This window comes from Phaethon lepturus, unplaced genomic scaffold, assembly GCF_000687285.1.
Source record: "Phaethon lepturus isolate BGI_N335 unplaced genomic scaffold, ASM68728v1 scaffold51913, whole genome shotgun sequence".
Lineage (NCBI taxonomy): Eukaryota > Metazoa > Chordata > Aves > Phaethontiformes > Phaethontidae > Phaethon > Phaethon lepturus.
This window is the reverse complement of record NW_010532279.1, coordinates 19,093-41,565: the sequence shown is the minus strand read 5'-3', so window position 1 is coordinate 41,565 and position 22,473 is coordinate 19,093. Positions and strand designations below refer to the sequence as shown.

Here is a 22,473-nt window from a genome sequence, read left to right as displayed (position 1 = left end):
AGGGAATGATACAAAAGAAGCAGCACTGCGCCATAATCTATTTGAGCCTTGTCATAAAGTCAGACAGGCTGTGGGGCATTTAGACCTCTCCTTACTACTGACTGTAACAATTCTGTTGTTAAAATAGTTGTGCTACAGTGAAGTTTATAGACTAACCGACAATTTAGTTTATTCACTAGACAGTTGCTCTTTTCTCGTGTATATTATATCATGTCATGCCTGATTTTTTAAACTATGCTCTGGGAAATTCAAGGGACCCCTTGTGCCTGAAACACTGGCTTTGAGAGTTGCCAAAGGGATTTTGCTGTACCTGAATCAGTTTTCTTGGGGGTTTCATTTCAGATATCTGATTTATAGGAAATAATGAGCAGCCTGCTTCTGTGTCAGACCCCTTTATGGTCTCTGAACCCATGAACCCAAAAGCATTTGGATATAATTTTGGCATATTTCTATGTAACACATAGATAAATCAGTACTGATCCAGTAGCTCTTTTCTCAGTGGAAGTGGTATTGTGGTGAAGCTCTTTAAGCTTGCTGGTGGATTCTACATCTTGCCCTTCAATTGAAAAGGTACCATTTACTTCTACAAATGTTGGATGTTGGTTTTTAACAGGATTTCATGACAGAGATATTTTTATTTCATTAATGAGCAAAACTAGTATTAGGCAATTTTGTTGCAGAAAACCTTTTGTGCTGAAAGACATAATATATACATTGATTCAAAATGGCTGAGTTCTTAGAACAATTCAACATTGTTGAGAAATTATTTGCTGCTATTTATCTATCAGAATGAAAGTGTCTCTGTCAATCCATCGGAAAAATGTTTGTTGAATAATAGCCAATTTCTTCTTCCTGAATTAGCATTTTGTATATTCCCATTAGCTATTTTTAGTGAACTATGTATACATATATGTTTAAGTTTCTGTATATTTTACATTGCTTTTGATTAGCTGAAGATATATAACTTAACTGATTACACTTGTAAACAAGACAAGAAATGGCACATAATGATGTATAGGCTCTTGAGAGAATTGGCCTATAATTCTCAGGATTATTGGCAAAATACCCCACCCCCCCAAAAAAAACCCTCTTCCCAAATGGGATGTAGATTCTGTGGCAGTTGAAATGTGTATTATTAAACTCCTTAAGCAAACCAGAATGGCTCCCAGTGGAGAGCAAAGACATTCTAAGTATAGCCAAGACTAAATTCTCAGGTCTGCGTTTTCTCTACTCAATTCCCACTTGATTATCTCCTGTAATATTTAAACTTCATGCCATGCCATAATTATTTAATAAAAAGTAAATATAAAATGTATCTCAGTGGGGAATATGACCTTTTACCTTCATGTTGTTATACCAATAAGACAGACACAGATAAACAGAGAATCTGGATCAGTATAATAGTCTGTCTCACCTGATAGTTTGATTCTTCTGGTGTCTGAGACAGTTATCCTCTAAGGTGCCGAGTGTGTTTTGGAAGATTCAATAAGCGCCATCAGCATCTCTTTCAATCAGGTGTTTTCAGCTGTGCTGATGTCACCAGTTATTTAAAAAATATATATTTTTTCTTTTCAAAAGAACCACCGGTGGTACAAGATAGAAGAAGCTAGCACTGAATGAGGATGGTGCTAAAGGACTTACATATGCTACTTATGAAAGGTGTCACGGAGTTTTTAGCAAGATTTATGAATGTGTCATTTGAATTATAATGCACATTCGGAAGTATAAGGAAATTCTGAAAAAACATACCTATAACTGTATCGGTAAACACGAGTAATCCTAATGTATTAGAGGGAGCCAGAGCCTATGAGTATGCAGAATGCTACAGAACTGACTTTTGGCTTCTGTATTAATTTGGAGTTTAATTTTGAATAATCAGAAATTAATTATTATTGCCACAGTTTCATAGTAGAGAGTATTAAAGTGTCTGAAGTTTTATGAAATCATCAGCGATGCCAGTAGGGCTCTACTAGCTATTACTAACTGAGGATCTGGGTCAAAATATCTTGGTTTATCCACTAGAGATTAACATCATTACAGTGAAGTGGCAATGTATGCATAATAGCCATAGACAGTTGAAGAAGTTAATGTGTCTAATGAATAGCTGTGCCCTAGTTTGTGACGGCAAAATGTTGGGGGGGTGTGTGTAATGTGTTTATTAGATAAGAAAATATGGTACTCTTGATTTCTGACTGTATAACGAATGTAGAAGACGACCTATTCTAATTTGCATTTGTACTGTAACTTGCTATATTACTGGCATGGTTAGTTTTGCCCAGAGTAAATACATTCATCCTTAAAAGAGTATTTTGTGACAATGCTTCCCTGTGGTATCTTTCAAATTATCACTCAGCCTTTGAGAAGTCAGCATTGGAAACTGGAGCAGTTTTACGTGCAGGAGTCATGTTTTTTTTGTTCTCTTATTGAGTAAGCTAAACTCACTAGTGTAACCCTTCGGAATACTTTCAGTTAGAAGTTTTGCAAATAGCATGCAGCATTCACATGAATTTTGTCATTTGCATCAACATATCTGCATCTGTATGGGTTTTCTGGAATACTGGCAGAAAATGAGCATGTACCTTCAGTTTGGCTGTGCCCACCAGAATGAGCAGGCGTGGGGGGGGGTGTATGCTTGTGTATACGCGTGAATGCGCAGAATCTTTCAAGGCAGAAAGAATAAGCAGAAAGATATCACTAATTCGGTATTTAACAAATTACAGACACACTGAGGGACTGTCCAGGAGCACCATGCAGTTTCATTATACAGATCGTGGCAGCAACATCTGTACAATTAAATGGGTGGAGTTGGGAAACCAGGATCTGTATAACACAGTCCAACAGCAATAGCTTGTGTGTCCCAGCTTTCTCAGTGGTAGAGTAAGTATTACCTTTGAAAAGAGATTAGGGATACTTGTGCAGAAGTTCTTGAAAAGCTTGTCTGTCTTGCACAGTGGTCAGGGCTTGCCTGAGCAGTAGGCAATGTAGACCTTCTAAGAACCCAGGCAAGGAGAGGTTTTCTGGGGAGAAGCTGTAAAATCCATCTTTCCTAGGTAATGAAACTTGAGAGTCATACAAAGATATATATACTCATATGATTTTTTTTCCCCTCTGTTTTCCTTTCAGCTTTAAATGAACCTACCATAGATTATGGTTTCCAAAGACTGCAAAAGGTCATCCCAAGACATCCTGGTGACCCTGAAAGACTAGCTAAGGTAAAATATTTTTAAGCATTTCACTGAGCCCACTAAATAAGTTCTTTCACTTCTAACTCATAAAAGAGACAAAATTGTATCTTAAATGACAATGATATCTGAACATAAGTTCACCAGTTAGTTATGGGTCCAAACAAGAATTTGATCATGTAGAACCCACAGCTACCAGTAATTTTTATGCATTAGAGCTCAAGCACTGTCTGTGAACTTCTTTTGCTGCTAAAATGAGAGTCCAATGCAGGTATCTTCCCAGATCATATTCATGGTCCTTTGCATTTATCCATATTGGCAAATCTCTGAACCTAAATAATACATGATAGACATAACGGATTTGTTGCAGCGGTCTAATCTTAAGGGTATCTTTCAGTAAAAAACAAAGCTCAACTTTTTCTGTAGCAACAACTGCAGTACGCACGTGTTGAAACAACTTGGGATTTTACGGATCTGTAATACTGCACACTGTGTTGATGCAGCACCTAGCTGCCTAGAGTGGCATTAATGACTTCATTCCTAGATTTTAGCGCAGCACCAAAAGCACCTATTATTGTCTTTGCATGACAAAAGACTATTGTGTTCAGGTAGCACATTGTGTAATTTTTTTCCTACAACCAGAGGTAACATAAGATAGCTGAAGTGTTTTATTTGTTTGGTTACCATTATTGAGAAAAAATAAACGGGCATGGAGGTTAATCAGATTTTTATGTGTCTATGCAACAGAATGTAGTGAAATTCAGTAGGGAACGGCGTTCCTATTTAAATTGGGCATGTCTGAAAATGGTCTCCACTTTGGAAGCTGGTGCGCGTAACGCGGCTTCAGGACTCCGGAGAGCTCCAGGCTGAGGACGGAGCTCTGGGCACGCCGCAGTCGCTGCCGGCTGCTCTTCCCAGCGCAGGCACGCCAATGCGTCCCGGAGGGACCCGTGCTTTTGGATGTCTAGTTCGAGATACTGTAAGGGGTTCAATTTTACAGATAAGTGGCAAATAACAGCACTTTAAGGGACCCAGTTTTCAGAATGACCACACACAAATACTAGTCACTGCAGAAAATACTAGCCTGTGGTTTTATTTACACTGAAATCCTTTTCTGTTAAAATGTGCATCTGCTCATCCTCCAGGAAATGCTGTTGAAACGAGCTGCTGACCTCGTTGAAGCACTGTATGGAACGCCACACAACAACCAGGTCAGAATGACTGCTCTCAGCAGCAGACTGGTATACATTTGGGTTTAGTAATAAACACTAGAAAATTTCTCCAAGTACGTTTCTGAACTTGTCCCTTTCATGCTGCAGGACATCATTCTGAAACGAGCTGCAGACATCGCAGAAGCTCTCTACAGTGTTCCACGGAATCCCGCACAGATCCCTGCACTGTCTAGCTCTCCTGCTCACAGCAGCATGATGGGAATTAACTCCTATGGTAGCCAGTTAGGAGTCAGCATTTCGGAGTCAACACAGGGGAACAACCAAGGTAAGCGTTGCAGGTAGTAGTGTGTTAATTTAAATAATGAAAAACTGAGTCGCAGTTTTTTCCGTAGTAATTACTCAACTTCTCTACCTGCTCAGCTTATAGCAGAAAGACGGCTTTAAACTCTTAGCATTAGAAACGGATGTGTGCTGCCATTTTGGGTGATACTGTATCTGCGCCAGGTTCCAGTCACCAGCTTAGCTGTGGCTGAAATAATTTTTGAATATTTTTTCATACCAACTAAACTCTGAATTCTCTCCCTGCTCCCCTCAGTATCTTTTTTTGTTGTTCTATCTGTCTTTTAATAAAAGACAAGGACAGCAACTGAAAAAAACCCTCTCTCAGTTAAAGAAAGAGGTGGAGAATTTTCTTTTTTTTTTTTTTTTTTTAAAGCTTCTTCTTCAGTGTTAATTTTATCAACTTGCCTATGTTGTATTTATTACATTTTAATACATCATGGGAGCAATATCAACTCTGGGCATTTTCTGACTCTTGAATATTTTGATCTTTAGCACTTGATTTCAGCAACGTACGGTTTGTGGTTGACTGCATGAATAGCTGTGTTTAACACTCAAACCATGTCATATGTAGTTAATATTATGCCATGTCAAAAGTCATCATGTAGGTAATTTTGCTAGTTTTTTTAATAAGGTCTTACTAGCCCTGAATTAGAACTTCGTTAATATAAATGGGCAGAAATAACCTGACTTGGTATCTAAATGGTAACCACTTCTAAAGTAGCTGTTGGATCACATCTTTCTAAAGAAAGCTTTTACGTGGAAAATCCTTTTGCAGCTGTAATAATAGCCTTGTACGTTAATGCTGATAGCTCTAGTGTTGTTCAAGTCCCTTTTTGCAGGAAAAAAGAGGTTAAATTTTGGTTTTCAAATATGTGATTTTTTTTTTTTTTTAAGACAAAAAATGGTTTTTACTTACCCAGTTTATCCTTTCCCCCAAGTAGTGTATCTTCCAAGTCAAGCTGCAAACTATATATGGGTTATAATTTCCCCTTAGTAACGCACTTGCTTTATTTGTAATTCATCAATAATTTGAAAAGTATAATCTCCCCCCTAAAATTGTGGAAAATCCCACATATATTATAAATTCTACCCCAGGAAAAAATGAGCACACGCATTTTTTTTTCCAGGTCTTAGAACAGATTTCAACTTTTAACTAATCAAATCTGCTGTGAAAAATAGACATTGGTTCACTTAAAAAGTTAGTTTCCTACATTGTTTTAAAACTTAATATTGCTTAACTTGAAAGCACGTACATAAAGCCCACTGAATTTAATAGTACTTGCTGAAATGTTTTAATTAATCTAGATTTAAAGAAATAATTTATTTAAGCAGGGATGATACAGGAGAAAGGTTTAAGCCATGTGCATTAACACGCTTTGTAATGTGCTTTTTTAGGTTACATTCGTAACACAAGCAGCATCTCACCCCGAGGTTACTCATCCAGTTCCACCCCTCAGCAGTCCAACTACAGCACTTCCAGCAACAGCATGAACGGCTACAGCAACGTCCCCATGTCAAACCTGGGCGTTCCAGGCTCGCCTGGGTTCATTAACGGCTCTCCAACAGGATCCCCCTATGGATGTATGTGCTCTGCTGCTTCTATATTTGATTCTTGCTCCTGCTTAATTTAATTGACCACATCAAAAAATGCAGCAAGTGATGTCTTTCAAGAGAAGTTTGCCAAGATTTAGTGAAGGTTTTTGTAAAAGGTTCTGATTTGTGTTCCTGGTATTTTTTAGTGTGAACTAGAAAACGTTCCCATTTTTCAGTAGAGGAATATTGAATCCTACTAGTGTTTCCTTCATTTTTTTAATCCTTATACAGATTCCGAAGTGGCAAAGGCCACAGTGAGAAATGAGGTACAATTTGCAACTTCAGACAATTAAGCAAGTAGCCATCAGTTTAGCATAGGGGCTACTCCAAATCCTATGTAAAAGCCACTCTAAAATAATTTTAATGTGTATAAACTGCATTAACAATACCCGAGAGCTGAATTGTGGATTAATTGCCTGTGAAACTATATTACCTTAATAACAACGATAGAATTAAGTTCTGGAAGTTAGTATTATTGCGTTTCCAGTTACTAGTTTTACCATGAGCAAGTCACTCTTCCTTTCATGCCTTGATTTCCCTCTGGCAAGACTGTGTGTAATATACATATACAAGAGGACGAAGAGTTAAACAGCTATTTATTTACTTATTGACTTGCTATTTAATTATTTACCTACACTGTCACTTATGGAGCGTATAGCTCCCAATAGAGCTCCCAGGATCATGCCTTTCCAGAAAACACCTGGTATCCTGCAAAACATTATTTTGTTTTATTTTATTTACATTCACATCACCTGCATAAGAACTGACCCACTTTGCAGTGATGATGAAGGCTCCTTGCTGGTCTGAAACCTGCCGAACAATATCCTCACAGTTTGAGCTGTAATTTAAGGCTAAGGTGCAACTCAGAGGATGTTCAGGTACTTTTGATACTGCCCCTATCCTGGAGCTTTGCCATTGACTCCAATAAGGAAAGGACCGGGTCTGCAGCACATTGTTATTCTGATTTCCAAACCAATACTTCCGTGAGACTTAGGGGTTCACTTGTACCCAAGTGAAATACAGTTATTTGTTCCTTGTTTTACTGAGGTACAGCTGATACTTTTCTGGAAGGTAAGCAAACAGTTGCTTAACAAGCTCTTGGATGTACAATGGGACTTTTTCTTGCAAGATACTTCTGTAAAAAGAAGTCAGTTTAGATTCAAATCTAAGCAACAGCTTCAAGCATCCCCCATCAACTCCAACCAAGGAAGTCTTCATTTTTAAAAAGCTGGGGAGGGCACAGGAATTATTGGCCTTCCCAGTTTCCAGAGCCCAGACTGTAAGTGGCCAGGCCGTTACTGTCTACTGTTTGTTCATATTGACACTCTTCTCTCTCGATGACTGTCCATTTTCTGACATCCTCACCTTTCATTTTTAAATAATTAAGCACTCTCTTTTCTGAGCTATTCAATGGAACTACCTCTCTACTTCAGACTTACTGTAAACAGCCAAGTCCGTGCGAGAACAAGATCTTCTTTACCTTCTGATTACACATTTTGCTGCTTAGACATTTTAAACAGTTTTACCAAACTTCCATAATTGCATTTCTGATGAGGATTTTTTCTTTTGCAGTAATGTCTTCAAGTCCAACAGTTGGCTCCTCCAGCACTTCTTCCATCCTTCCATTCTCCTCTTCCGTCTTTCCTGCTGTCAAACAGAAGAGTGCCTTTGCTCCTGTCATCAGACCCCAAGGGTCTCCTTCTCCTGCCTGCTCTAGCGGCAATGGAAATGGGTTTAGAGGTAAGAGACGTACAATGAATATTCAGCCTGCACACGTAAAAGCACGCTGCATTAGCCTAGGTAAACACAGTAATCATCCAAATACCGTTTGGTATTACAGGACAATTTGATATTACAGAACTCGGTAGCGAAAATCTGACCCAATCCAAGTGGATTAAAGCAATGCTCCAAGCTTTCTCTATTTGGTTTTAAAACAAGAGGGGACAGACACTCATTTATACCGAGAAGGATTTGACCCACGCTGCATTTCAATACCGGCTCTTTTGTGAGGAATGACTTCTCTTTAGGCTTCAGGGACTTGTAAAACAAACGTCTGCCCTGCAGAGTTAATACACAGCTCTGTGCATAACAGCCAATGTCTTGAAACCTGCTGCAAGGTTTAGGCTCATACCGGGAATTGAGCCCTATAGTACATTTACAGCCTTTTTAAAGGTGATCTGCAAAACAAATGTGAGTATTAAGATAAGAATGGAAACCTGTACTAAATTCTTTCTTTTAACAGGCTGTGGGGGGGCGTGCGGCACATAAATACGCTCCAAGTCTCCATAAAAAAAGTCTTTATAGGGCCTGAGAAGTCATCTGGCTCCTTCAGACTTCACTAGAGATACCATAGAAAACACAACTCTGGGAATTCAGCCATGCCAAGAGCCAGTGGTAATTCTAAAATGAGCCCTACAAACCGCACCTGTTGGTTTGGGTGCATTATAAATCCTTAGCTAGGCCACAGGGACTTACATAAACTGTGATTATTTTATATAATAAGGAAATTCTAAGTGTGTTGAACAAAAACAATTACATTTTTAAAAGCTAACTTACAGAATTCTGCTATATATCTGAAACAGCTTCTTCCTCTGCCCCAATTACATGAAACTGTGCTTCTCTAAGATCATCTTCTCCCCAGTAGTGAAGGACATTGATCTACCCCATGTAAATGCACAGGTATCATGTCGACAGGGAATATAATTTCTTTTCCACTCCGTTTAAGGAAGATGAAGGATTTGAAGCAATTTTTAAAACTATTAAGTATAGAAGGTTTTGTTGGCCCAACAGTTGTAGCTATTTATCCAAACTGTTTAGAAATGGGTTTATCTTTGTTAATGTTTTATATGACTGTGGTGTCTAAAGAGTCATAATCCATGCCTGGTCTGCAGTTAACTTATTTCCTTCTTTTTTCATTGGCGGGGGGTGAGGGAGCGTGTGTGGAGGGGGAGCGGAGTGTTCTTCCTATCAGCTAAGGAAGGGATATATTAATTTCACTGCAATTTTATAAGAAATGAGGGTTCAGCTGTTTTAGGGAACTCTTCCAAGGTAATGTAATTCTGAACTGATTTAGTTAAATGTTTAACTAGGAAGGCCTATCAACTTAGGAATAGTTTGCTGCTTTAGTTTAAGCCAGTTAGACAGTGCTATACTCTAAAGACAAATGAGTGTGTTCAGAACAGATTTAAGTCTGCTTTAAACTTGTCTAACTGCTATACTGAGAAGGCCTAACTGTTACGAAGTTACCTCTAAGGTAGTGCTAACCACAAGTCACTCCAGTGAGAAAATCACTCAGATTGTTTCTGGGAGACAGAAAAAGGTCAGATTAAAAAAAAACCACTGACTTTTTATTTCAGTTAATACTTTTCCTTAACATACCGAGTCTGCTCAAGGCTCTGCTTAGCAAGAGTTTATCTCTTTTTTTAACCTTTGTTAAACAGGTGAAGTGCTAGAGACCATTTGGGTGCCATTCAATGGCATTTAGTGTTTACAACATGTTTTATCCAATCTATAAATTAGTAATCTATAAGATTCTAAAAATGGAACTTTAATATTAAAGTTAATTATTATTATTATTTAATATTAAATATATTTAATATATAAAATCTCAAAGCTAAAAACCCACTCCTCACACCCATGCATTTTACTGACAAAAATCCAGTCTTGAGACGTTCAGGATTAATCTATCAGCTAAGATTATGAATACTTACTGAAATAGCTTGTACATACAGAGATCTGGAGACTTGGGCATGGATAAACGGATACAAAAGTTATTAACCATATCCCTTTCTTTGCGGATATCACCTTGTACATCAGCACCCTGATACATAAATATAGTAATAAGCTACAACTGCTATTTAAGTAAGTTTTCAGCAGATACGGTAGCTAGTACAATGGGACTTGTCAGTCAGACTGCAACAACAGATGTGACTCGCAGCAAAGGTAGTAGTTGCATTGCAGAGTCGAACACGGCTGCCCAAGGTTTGTTATGCCAGGCTTTTCTAACTATTTCACTATTTCAGCCATAGATGCAAATTCTTCTTTCCAACTGAAATATTTAAATTGATGCAAGCTGGGGAGCACATGCTTTGGAAAGGATCCAGATGCACACAGCCTGATATCCAAATTAGCGTTCCCACAGTGCTGACAGACAGATGTGGCCGGAAAGTCAACAGGAGGGTCCCAGAGAGGCTCCTTGAATGGACTTACCGTGCTGCAGCAATGGGAGATTGTTAATCTCCTCTGCTATGCCATCGCCTTGCACTATAAACTAGGAATAGATGTGCTGGTATTGTAATTTATTTATTTATTTTCTTATTTAGCAAACCTAGGCATCAGTAAATACTGATGCAGCTAGAATAGCAGAAGCACAGAGCAAGCAGTAAGTATAGGCACGCTCCTTCCCAAAGCACATCAGGCAAGCGTTTTGACATTACCTCTCAATTTTCCCACCCATAACATGGGGAAAACATCTCCCTAGCAGGGATTTTTTGAGCTTTAATGTAATGTTTGCAATGTACTTTGGCTACGTCTTTTGTTCAAAGGCAAAAGTTTCCTGGTGATACAGGAAACTCCTACTTACTACAGCCTGTTGCAATAAGAAACACTACCAGCACCTCAGGGCGTGCCACTTGGCTTAAAAGCAGCAATGACAATCTAGAATATAGCTTCCCCATATGTTAACCTGAGCAGTGTTTAAGCCTGGACTAAGGCTAGTCTAAACAGAAGAAGCTGTGCAAGCTTCATCCTCAGATGAAGCAATTTACAGTACCGCTGGAAATTTTTTTCCAAAAATGTATTTTGGGAGGAAAGTCTCAGTGACACTTAAAAAGCTGCTGGAGACAGAAAATACATTGTAACTCAAAAAGTATTAGCTAAGCATGAAACTTGCCTAATCTACTGGCTTTCAGCTCTGGGCTGCACAACACAGCCAAGACACGTGGAATACCCTCAGATAACCCCCTGTGCCATGTGTTCTTGCTTACCTCCTTCACCTGCCATCTGCTATACATTCCTACAATGTAACAGGACATGATAGGTAGAGAACAAGCAGCAATCCGTACTGGACACCACTCACTTCTATATGCTCTCCAAATTGAGAGCAGGTGATCCTGATCAGAACAATTGTGTGCTCCCTTCATGTCATATGTCAAGGCGGTTTAAAAAGGGCACTGGGAAGATCTAATGTGACGTGACGCAACACGGCATGATAAGTACACAAATGCCTAATCATCTCATCTCAGATGGAAGGCAGCTGATGGGAAAAGCAAGCAAATTGGAAACTGCTGGAACAGCATGGACCGCTGACTGCCCAGATTACCTTTGGCCAGCTCAGCACATCTCAACATAAAAATGCAAGCTCAGTTACAAGGAATAGCAGGCAAGCCCCAGAAGGTCAGATGTTCCATTAACCATCAGGATCCTAGCCAATCCAAGAAGTATTGAAGTCTGATACCCTTAGGAACAGCCTCAATTTGTCGAAGGGGACATCTGTACTATTCCCTAAAGAAATACAGGTATTTGAGTTGAAGACTCTAATAATTAATACCTTGTCTTGACAAAGTTAGGGGTGTCAACAGCACTGGGGATTCCAGCGCCCTTGCATTCAAAGGCTGCGCAAACCGGTAACGAGGGAAATAGTTGCTCTGAAAGTTTGTAAGGGGTGGGACTCAGATGGAAGGGCTGGCTCACGTTTACGCAGCCATGGTACCTGACCTGCTGTTCCATCTCGAAGCCTAGCTCCAGCCAACACTTCAGACGCAGCATTTTAAAATAACTCTTAACAGAGATTTTAACCAGGTTAAAAAAACTGGGCCATTTCCACTCTAGGAATGTTCAGCAATATGCTTCTGCCTGAATCAGAATGATTCCAGAGCCTAGACAGTGACTCAAGTATGCCAAAGGCTGCAAATGCTACATACATGATCTCAATATATATGAAAAACATGTATCTGTCATCTGATTAAATTTGATGCGTTGGAAGGATCAAGTACATTTTCCTCCCCAGTTTACTGGCAGAGACGTAAGCAGCACAGACTGCTTCAAATAAAGAAAACCTGAAGAGATACTTAAAACTTCTTGCTAACACTTAACTAAACAAAAATACCTTCTGTTTATTCATTACTTACCTTTCATTTGATGGGATGTTAATTTTAGTAGCTCATCATATGTCACGGACTTACTCAGGCTAGACAAGAGCTCCATTTTTAATGGGAGAAAACAAAAATCTGCCTTTTTTAATGAAAGAAAATATTCAAGACTGTTAGGCGTCACACACAAAAAAGAGGATATTGACTTCTCCTTTGCAGGTGAAAACTTAGCCACTTTCTAGTATAATTGGAAAAATACATAACTGCAGAGTGGCTATACATTCCCGTGCTCTTTAATAATTAAACTAATGCATTTATGACGTTGCAAACACATATTTTGATTTTAAGGGTGTTCCTAAATAACTTGAACTAAATCAAAATAATGGTTCAGGCCGCCTTTCGTGCATATATAGCTTAGCACCACGGCGAGAGAGTAACTACATCAATGTAACTCAATATATGAGGTCAAGTTAACTTTGTCTCTTAGCTGTCAATGACTTTCTCTAGATTTTTTAAAAACGTGTTACATAAAATAGGGTTTAACCCACTTATCATCTAAAAGAGACAAAAGCACTGCTTATTTATAAATATCTCACCTGTCTGTGGTTAGACGATTGTGAATGGATAAATGAAAATCTTCCATGCAAAACCAGAAGGATTTCGGGGTGGCGGGGCGCGAAGTGTTAATTTCCTATGGAGGAAAAAATAAAAATAAATTCTTTAGGAAAAACTTGAAGCTTTTGGCTAGTTTTTAGTGTCTTTAGTTGGAACTACCCTTCACAGGTTCTTCACAGAAGCTGTAATTTAGTTCACTTACATTCCAGTATAAAGGATAATGGTGTCCTTCATCCAAGCCACTGATGTTTTCTGCAAAATGAAAGCCAGCTGTGTTTTCCTCTGAAAATCCTTTCTTTTCTCTATCGTTTTCAGTTGATTAGTTACATAATAATAAATGATAGCTAATGAACGGGTGCCTCGTTGTACAAACGTCGCCGTAGTCTGAATATTGAAAGTAAACCTGCACATTTTCTAGTGGTAGCCATGATGGGAGTCAGAGATACCAAGAAGGTGAAGCCTGCAGGTAGAAGCTGCACCTCTTCTTAGACCAAGTTACACGGAAGCTAGCTCCGCTGCCAACAGCTTGGGGGCTTGCAGTGTGCACGCACACCTTTACATACCGGACGGCTCACGCACAGAGATGTTTCTGGTATTGCAGGGTAGGAACATTCAGTAAAATGCTCAGAGTAGCAGCACTGGAGCACTTCGTTTGCCTCTTCAAAGAGCTGTAGAGCCGTAAGATCGGAGTTTGCTGAAAAGTTAGTGGCAGAAGAGGGAAACCAAAAGAGAGAGGCAAAACGTTTCACATGACAATGATTGAAAATGCTCAACAACCATCTTCTCTAGAAAGCACAGGTTTTAAAGGTCATAATTTTGACACCAACAAAGCACCCGTGACATCTGAAGACCTAGGTCAGTGCCTGTGCACACATGTGCGTGTCTATACAGCACTAGGCCCCTTCCAGTTCTTACCAAATGGCTGTTTGAATCGCAGAGGGTGCTTTTCCACTGCAAAGCAAGACAGCGTTTTCAGGGGCTACTTGTATACACTGGGCTTATGATCATTATTAATTACACCCATTAAAGGTGCCTATCACCATAGCATCTGGGTACTATCCATGTTTGATTATTTATTTATAAAAAAATTCTCCAACCTTGTGACAATTTTAATCAAGTGTTTCAGTTGATAATTGCAAGCTGTCAAGGTTAATACAATAAGGCTCATCTCTAATTCTTTTTCCATTTCCCTCCAAGAAAAAAAAAAAAAAGACCCTCTGGGATAATGACCGTGGTTTCTATATTCCCAACTCATCAGGGAGTGTCCTGCATTGAACCACCTTTATTGAAAAGTTACATCGATTCAATATATAGTAATACAGGCAAAAATAATTACAGCTTTGCTAGCAGTGTAAGACCTTAATCCAAACCTCACAAACATTCAATAAAAAGCGATACAGGCTGGGAATAGGCTTTTGACAGTGCAGCCCCAAAGGGGAGTGGAGGTGGGGTGGAAACGGACAGATGAGGGTATGTAAAAAGAGAGAGAACCACAGAGCAAAGCCGCCGAGATGAGCTGTGGAAAGCCAGGCGCGAACGCCAGCCAGTGCTCCCCAACCCACTCGTTCTGTCGCGGAAGGAGATGAAGTCGCAGCATTGGGCGCGAAACGCCAGCGAAAAAATTGGGCTTTGCTTGTCCTGTGTTATATCACAGTTTTACCTGAATTTGTCCACTGGCAGCTGCCATCCTAACACCGTCCGAGGAGCATCTCTGCTCTGGAGCGCTTACAACCTGGAATGACAAAACAGACTTGGGCCGGCGGGGCCAAAGTAAGGCGCGGAAAGCAGGGACTGGCTCCTTGCTCAGGAGGAAAGGAAAGGCAGCAAAAGAGGGATCACCAGAACCCCGGGGTAATAACGTACTCCTGATTGCAGATGGCAGTTTTGCTGTTGCCATCACTAGTCCGGGTCCAGGATGGCTGGATAAAATAGCATCTTTAATCACACAGTAAAAATGTACCTTCCCTTCAATTCAAGGAACTTTCTAAAATGCTGCATCTAAATATTATATCTTAAAATATTTTTGAAGAGACATAGCAAAAACTCAGGCTTGGTCTTTGCTTTGATCTGCTGGAAGACATTTTCCTCGATTAAAAAAAAAAAGAAAATAATGTTGCTAACAATAGTATCAGAAAAAAAGCATTTATGCCAGTATGGCCTATCCCCCTTGGGAATACAGTTTAAACTACGCTGGCAACAGACCCTGCATGTCTCAAATTAAACCATGCTAGTTATACCAGGGTCTGCTGCGTCTCTGCACGGCCACAGCCAGCCCGACTCCGGCTGCGGACCAGCCACGCACCTCTAAGTGCGAGCTCCTTCCTTCGCTTCAGGCCAAAGACCCAGCCGAGCTACCCTAGACAAACAATTTAAATTCTTTGAGCTACCCCGGGTGATTTTGCCTGAAGCAGATTAGGAAGTGCTCACACCGACTGCTCCGGAGGGCTCCCTGCGGGACGGCGGTGAGCAGCTGAGGGCACGCGCTCACCTCTTCCCCCAGCCCAGCAGAATCTGGAGGAGGGCATCGATCCAAGACTTAAATCAAGTTTTCTTTCCTAGAGGCCAGAAAGGCAGGCGTGTGGCTCTCCGGGGTCGGGCTGGGACACTACTGCTAGGGTCATTTTTTGCTTTTGGGGGTGAGGAGGAGGAGAGGAGCAGCCTCCTTGGAGCTGTTGGAAAATCTCTCCTCTTCTAATGCGCCCCGCCACCTGAAAACGGGCATACAGACATGTACCTACGTTATTTAGGGTTATGTAACTTGCCTGTTTGAGAAAATCTGTTTGAAAAAAAATAACAGCAAATTCCTAGGCAATTAAAAAAAGTAGATCTTTGACTTAAGACAGTTTGGTTTCACTTTCTCTTTCAGCTATCTGCCAAAACTGGCGGGGACTTCTAGCCCTAGTCAGCTACAAAATATGAAAATATTTATTTTCCTATTGTATTAAATCATAGACCATATCCACAGTTGTTTAAAATCAACACAGCTCCAATAAAAGAGTCATGTTAGCTGAGGATCTTGCCCTAAGCATTTTTTTTAAACACTATGAACACATAAGGGTGAAATTAATTCTCAGAGGACAGGGCTTTAAACACATGAATAATCCCACAAATTTCAGTGAACATAAATCTTTGCAGGATTAGGACCTTGCACTGCACTGAGGCCCCTTTGAAAATATGACTCACTCATTTGTTATATAAATACGTATAAACTTAACTTACCCCTCAAAACCTTTGGGAACAGCACCAGTTCCAGGCAGCCTCAAATGTTGCTGTTGTCAGTTATGAAGAATATAGCTGCAATTAAAGGCAGTGAGAGTGACTAATAAATAATTTACATAAGCCCAGTGTTCTGGGAGTGTGCCAGGTAAGACTACAGTGATCCAGACATATGGGGTAAACCAAGCGAGAAAGAGAGGCTGGTCCATTATTTCCACTAAAACTAAATTAGCAAAGCCTAGCTCTGGTCATTGTCCAATGAATCGGGACTTGTAATTCTCTGGCTAGGTCCCCTAAGCCGCGCACGGGCAAATTCCCGTTTGCGTTCACGTCTTTCCTCTCTCACAACGTAACCCCTTCCGCAAGCAAATGAGCGGGCTGAGTGGGAAAGGGAGGACGCTGCTCGATTCTGCTTTTCAAGAATGATTTTGATTGTTCAACTTGAGAAAGCACGAGAGGTCTGAATTTTTTGGAACAGTTCTGAGCAATGTCCACCTCCAAGGACATCTCTCAGGACAAAAGCACCCAAAAATGGTTAGACATTTCTGAAAATTCATGTACCGAGACGTGAATGAATCCTCTATCTCTTTTATCCGTTTAAGAAGCACAATGGGCCTTGGCTTTTGGTGAATTCCTGTGAAATAGTACATTGTCCATCGGCCGTGGTCATTGCCTGTCTCACGACAGCATAAAAACATGAAAAGAAACCGAAGGTCTGGTTTAACCCGCAGATAAGGCCATTGCTGCAGCACGAGACTGCACGCAGAAGGGTGAAGGGATCAATTATATTTTGTTCCATAGAAGTTTGCCAGAATTTCACCTTTGTCAATTTTCTTTTTCAGCCATGACTGGTCTTGTCGTTCCTCCGATGTAAGGAAGAGGCAGCTTTGCTCCTCTCCCTCTTCCCTTTTTTCCTCTTTTTTTCATTTTTCTTTTACAGCACAAAACTACTTATTGTGATGGACCACTAAAAAGAAAAAAATAGCACTACAAGCTCTTTTTTGGGGGAAAGCCAGTCCCAGGAAAAAAAAAAAAAAGAACTTTTTTTTATGGATTGGACAAGATCGAAGTCTGCATCTTTTACCTGTTTCATATTTCTGACACAACCACGTCAACTCCTAAAACATTGTGAATGAAGAATCAGCCAAGAGCCGGGATGAACAACAGTTGGCAGAACGGAATCAGAAATGCAAAGTCTTTCTTGAAAGACATGAAACCTTCCTAAGATTTGTAAAATATGAAAAGGAGAAAGAAATTGGCAAAATGATTCAAGCTTGATATTTTGGATACAATTTGTTTTACTTTGTAGGGGAAAAAAGTTGAAGTTTCTATTTTCTATGGAGCCTTTCAGATATCGATTTAGTTTATGCAGAAAAAAATTCAACAAAACAGGGTACCAGCATGAAAGAATTTCTAGGACAAACTGACATGAGTGATGGAACTTTGGTGTATGTGTGTATTTGCTTATATAGTTTAACCTCTTTAAAAAATGTAAGATGTTTTACAATTATTTAAATAAATAAACTTGTAACTTATTGTATGTAGAAGTAGAAATTAAACCCTTTTTTGGATTTTTTCCTCCAGTTGTACAATGAAGAAAAATGATGCAAAAATGTAGTGAAAAGTTTGAGATATATTATTACTGCTGCAATTGCTCCTTACTTCTCCCCCTCACTGAATTCATGTGCAAGGATGTATAGGATCCTCTCTGGTTAACAGAACCATCAGAAACTTTTACATACGTTGTGGTACACAGGTCACTAATTCAATGTATGGATTTTCATCCTCCTCATCTTTCCCCCTTCCATTTTTGGTTTCAATTAAAATATTCGGGTACTAAGATAATTGGTGCGTTTCAAAGACCCTCCTGGCAAACGAGTGGCACTTAGGGATTTGAACGAATCAGGTTTTTCATGAGGTACTGAGTTGATTTTATAGATTGAGTGTATGAATTAGGAGGGAAAGGGTTCTCTAACATACTGTTTTTCCGTGTAGTTAGAACACCTTAAGTTCAGTTATACTTCATATTAAGGGTGCATTTATAAAGGGTAATTATGTATTTGAATAATTTATGCACTTTTATCCTGAGTCATTAAAAATGGTAAGTATTTTCCACTTATATATTGAAGTTCATAGAAGAAATAAATTGCTTTGAATTTTTCTGCATCTTAGCGTAAAAAAAGTTTAGCTCTCCTTCGCGTCTCCTCTCCTAAAATTGGAAGGTGAGAACAAGTCTGATAAAAAAAAAAAAAATCAATAGTTAAGTGACTAAACCAGAGCCCACTCAAAAGAATTTGATTGTTGGAAAGCCGCTTTTAGAGAAACCGAAGAATCAGCTATACTGCTTCCACCGCGCTAAAATACACAGGATTCGCAGCTGCACCAATAGTTGTTCCTACGGTAACATCTTTATGTTAAGAAATAAACCCTTAATACGCGGCCCCTGAAACTGTACTTGTCCGTTTGCCCAGTAGTTTTATCAACGGGTAAGTAAAAGAGCGTTCTCGGTGATCCTTACCCATGGTAGCAGGTGTCCAGTTCAGGACTGGACTCGGGATGGTGAAGAACTGCGGCAGCTTGCGTGGCTGAGGTAATCTGGAGCTCAGCTGGAGCTGTGGGGAGCTAATCTGGGTTAGTCATAGACTAGAAAGCCTCTCTCTCCATCCACGGTTCAAATCCAGCTGCCATGAGGAGTGACCACGCGGCTCGGTGGTGCGTGTGGTACGTGACTCGATAGACCCTCACCTAACGGACAGGCTTTCGGCACGGGACTGCGTTTTGCCAACGTGTAAAATCATTCCCCGAAACAGCGCAGTGCAGGAAAGCTGACCGGCCGTGGCGCTGCTTCCGGTGCCGCCGGCGTGGCGTGGTCCTCCTCGCAGCTCAGCTTTCAGAGCGTAGCGTACAGTTCAGCCTGGGAGAGAAACACGTTTAATACACGTGAAGATGAACGGGATGTGTTTCTTAACCGGAACGCAGCAGAGCAGAGAAGCCAGGGGACTGGAAAGACAAAGAAAGTGGGCTCCTCCTGTCGTTCCTAAAGACGATGCGCTCGTCGGGAAGCGGCTTTGTACTACCCCGACGATGCGGTGATGTTTTGGTAGGTGCCTTTGCAACGCAATTGAATTCAGTTTTTAAAAGGTGGAGGGGGTTTGCTGTCTTCTAAGTCAAGGCCCAGTTTATCGTATCGGCAAAAATGGCAATTAGAAGCAACTTTAAAGGGAGACTTGGTGAGAAGAACATGTTTTTAAGAAGCATGAATATAGTTAGTCAGGTTACTGCCAATGTCTGCATTCCAGAAGAGATGAAATAAAATAACTCACCGTTAATTATGGTCGCAAGTTCGTTGACACCGCGGGTTTTTGCACGCCCTTCGTGCCATCGAGGAAGTAGCAATCGCTGGAGGTGAGCGAGGCAACCGGCCTCGAAGCCAAACGGTCTCTGAAATAGGAAAGAATTGCAGGTGTTCAGCGGTCTGGAGTTTGTGCTGCCGAGGGGTCACCTCCGACAGCACAACAGGGCGCAGCCTCTAACCTGACCGTTGTATTCAGAACAGAAAACCAACACAAAGTGTTTCACGCAGTCGTAGGGACCGATATCCCAGCGGGGCTGAGCGGGAGGTTCACGTTCATCTTTGGAATTCTGGACGCACACAGGAAAAAAACCCGGAGTGAGGATTATTAAAGTGGAGATTAAGACGTCCATAAAATTCTGTGAATGCTACGTTGAGTCCTAGATTTAAAAAACAACAACAAAAAAAATCATCTTGATGGACCAGGCTCATTTCTGATATATTATTTCCCTTCCCCCATTTTGAACTCCTAAAAAAACCCCGAACAGCTGCAAAGCATAAAGATGTTGGATTTTCCCCCCACTGCCCTTCTCTGCACTGGCTGCTTCTTGAGTGTTATCATCTCTGCTTAGGCTCAAAATTCTACGCCCAGCAAATATTCCAGATAAGAATTTCTAGATCACGTGCAGAAGAGCAGCAGCTTGCTACCTTAAATCCTCTCATGTTTTTTAACAAATAAGATTCTAGTTACAAAATATCAGTCAGAAAGGTTTCCAATTTAAAAAAATTGAGACATCTCATGGAAAAAGCTATTCTATTAATTGTCTGCCCTTTTTTATTATTGCTTAGTCAGCATAGGCACATAAAAAAGATCTCTGAAGTCTTGGGAAGATTCAGGGGAAAAAAATGGCTAAAAAAAGAAAAAGTTCTGAAATGCTCAACATTCCTTTTGCATTTCAGTTATTTTTATTAGCTCCGTCCAGTTGTTCAAGTGGGAGAGCCATGAGTCCAAACGAAAACCTCCCTAGAAAGCTCCTTCAGGTACTCGTAGGAAGAGAAACAAATGTAGCTGCCTATGTTGATGTAAACGTGGAAAATGATTTTTTTTCTGGTTTTGAGCCAAACAAATGAAAAAAAATTAAACATAGGAATGACTTAGAACATGGATTTTGCTCATGCATGGAAATCTTCGTACTCAAGATGAGCGTAGAACTTACTGGTAGCTTTACAAAGAAAAATGTGTGTAAATAAATACAATCAGAAATCCTTGAACATGAAGGAAGGACCTTGGCAGTGGCACAGCCCCAACAAAAAGGAACAGTCATGTAAAAATTTATGTGTAAGGATTTTTTCGATGTAATAAGCAAACCTGTCCTCTTTTAGTTAATGCTGTTTAATATTCCTTAACAGCTTTCCTGTTTGCCACTAGAAAAATGAAAGTCTCGCGATAGGTAACTACAAATTTTATCATAACTTCGAAAGAGTATGTTTTATTTCATTATTTATCTTGGTATAGCATCTTATTCTCCCTGTTTCTTTGCACACTTCCAATATGCATGGTTTTTAAAGACCGTTTTCTCCCTTCTGTAAATTAAGGCCTCATTTCTCCCTACTGTATAGTTTTGGGGTTGGTTTGGGGTTGGTTGGTTGTTTTTTTGGTTTTTTGCTTTGTCAGTTATATACGGTATGAAGTTGCTATGCACAGAGCTTTTGTAAAGATAGCTTTTTTTGTTTACTGTTTTTAATGGTCCTACTTATGGAAGAATATCTTGTTTGTAAAATGAATATGTCTACTTCAGTTTTAAACTTTAAATTATCCTAACAAAAAATAAAATTTTTGTACTGTAAACAAGGGGGGGAATGATCTTAATTTCAGAGTATTCAATACGCTTCATCCCCTGTGGGCCACTCAAGGTACTGTTACCACAATAACACTTTAAAAACAGGATAATTATACGCTATGGGGCGGTTTTTCAGATCAAGCCTTCATGCTTGTCCAAGACGTCCACCCCCAATTTGGTAGAGCCAGATGGAGGTGATGGCGGTCACCGACGACGACAGCAATGGTGGTCTCTGCCGAGCATTCCTTTATTACAGCCGATGAGCAGAGGGGACCGGGCCTCTGCGAGAGTTTAGTGCTTTTGGGGGAGGGAGGGAGGCAAAAGGTAGGATAGCTGTAGCTTCCTTTCTGGAAAGCTCCCCTTTTTGTTAGCGGTACACAGCTGGTCAGAGCACAAAATCAAAACTAAAACTCGGACTGACCGGTCCCGGCCTTTCCTTGCACCCTGACGGCTGAACTAAATTCGGGGCTGTTCCTTGGCGCTGTCTCAGGCAGCGCCGCGGTGCGCGACTCTGCGCAAACGACGACACTTTTGCTGCGGAGATGAGTCACGTTGGCTCCTAAGAAGAAAAATCTGAAGTATGTATCTACTCCCGCTTGCGGAGTGTCGGTTTTAATCACTGGGACGCTTGAAAACGTGCAGCTTTGCAGCTCCAGGGCTCTGACCAGCGAGTCCACGTGGCAGAAGCCTTGCTCCTCTTGGACTCCGTTCCACCCGATCTTCAGGAGGAGTAAGGGACAGCGGCTGCCAAAGCCCAGGTCAAACAAATGTAGGATGGGGAATTTCTGCTCCCTTTGTAAAAGCATTGATCAAAAAGGTAAATTAGCTTTATTTTATTAAAAAAAAAAAAAGTACTGAAAAGTGTCTTGGAAAATGGTAATCGACTATCTAAACCAGGAATGTTCCATTTTCTTATGTGAAAATCACTGGAAAGGTTCAAACAAATGAAAATTTTCTTTCATGATGAAAGCCACTTTTATTGGCATTTTTTGCCTAACAGAAGACAGAATATGAGTCAGCGTTTAAACTGCTGCCAGATGTCAGTGAAAGCATCTGAAAACATTAGGCACTATCAACCAAAAGCTGAGAAGAAAACGGGTCTTTTTGGTAATCTGCTTCAATTACTCATGC

The 22,473-nt window shown here is 40.3% G+C and overlaps 1 protein-coding gene across 1 annotated transcript in view; it reads left to right on the top strand.

The window, feature by feature from the left end:
- Window positions 1–17,586, top strand: part of EBF2 (early B-cell factor 2) — a gene marked incomplete at its 5' end in the record, with an annotated part of 140,776 nt that extends 123,190 nt beyond the window's left edge. Inside the window, 6 exons of the mRNA XM_010284777.1 lie at window positions 3,124–3,212; window positions 4,328–4,393; window positions 4,502–4,679; window positions 6,092–6,277; window positions 7,862–8,029; window positions 17,052–17,586. Of these exons, the coding sequence (XP_010283079.1) occupies window positions 3,124–3,212; window positions 4,328–4,393; window positions 4,502–4,679; window positions 6,092–6,277; window positions 7,862–8,029; window positions 17,052–17,083 (719 nt within the window). The remainder of the gene's footprint in view (window positions 1–3,123; window positions 3,213–4,327; window positions 4,394–4,501; window positions 4,680–6,091; window positions 6,278–7,861; window positions 8,030–17,051) is intronic.
- Between the last annotated feature and the right edge of the window lie 4,887 nt (window positions 17,587–22,473).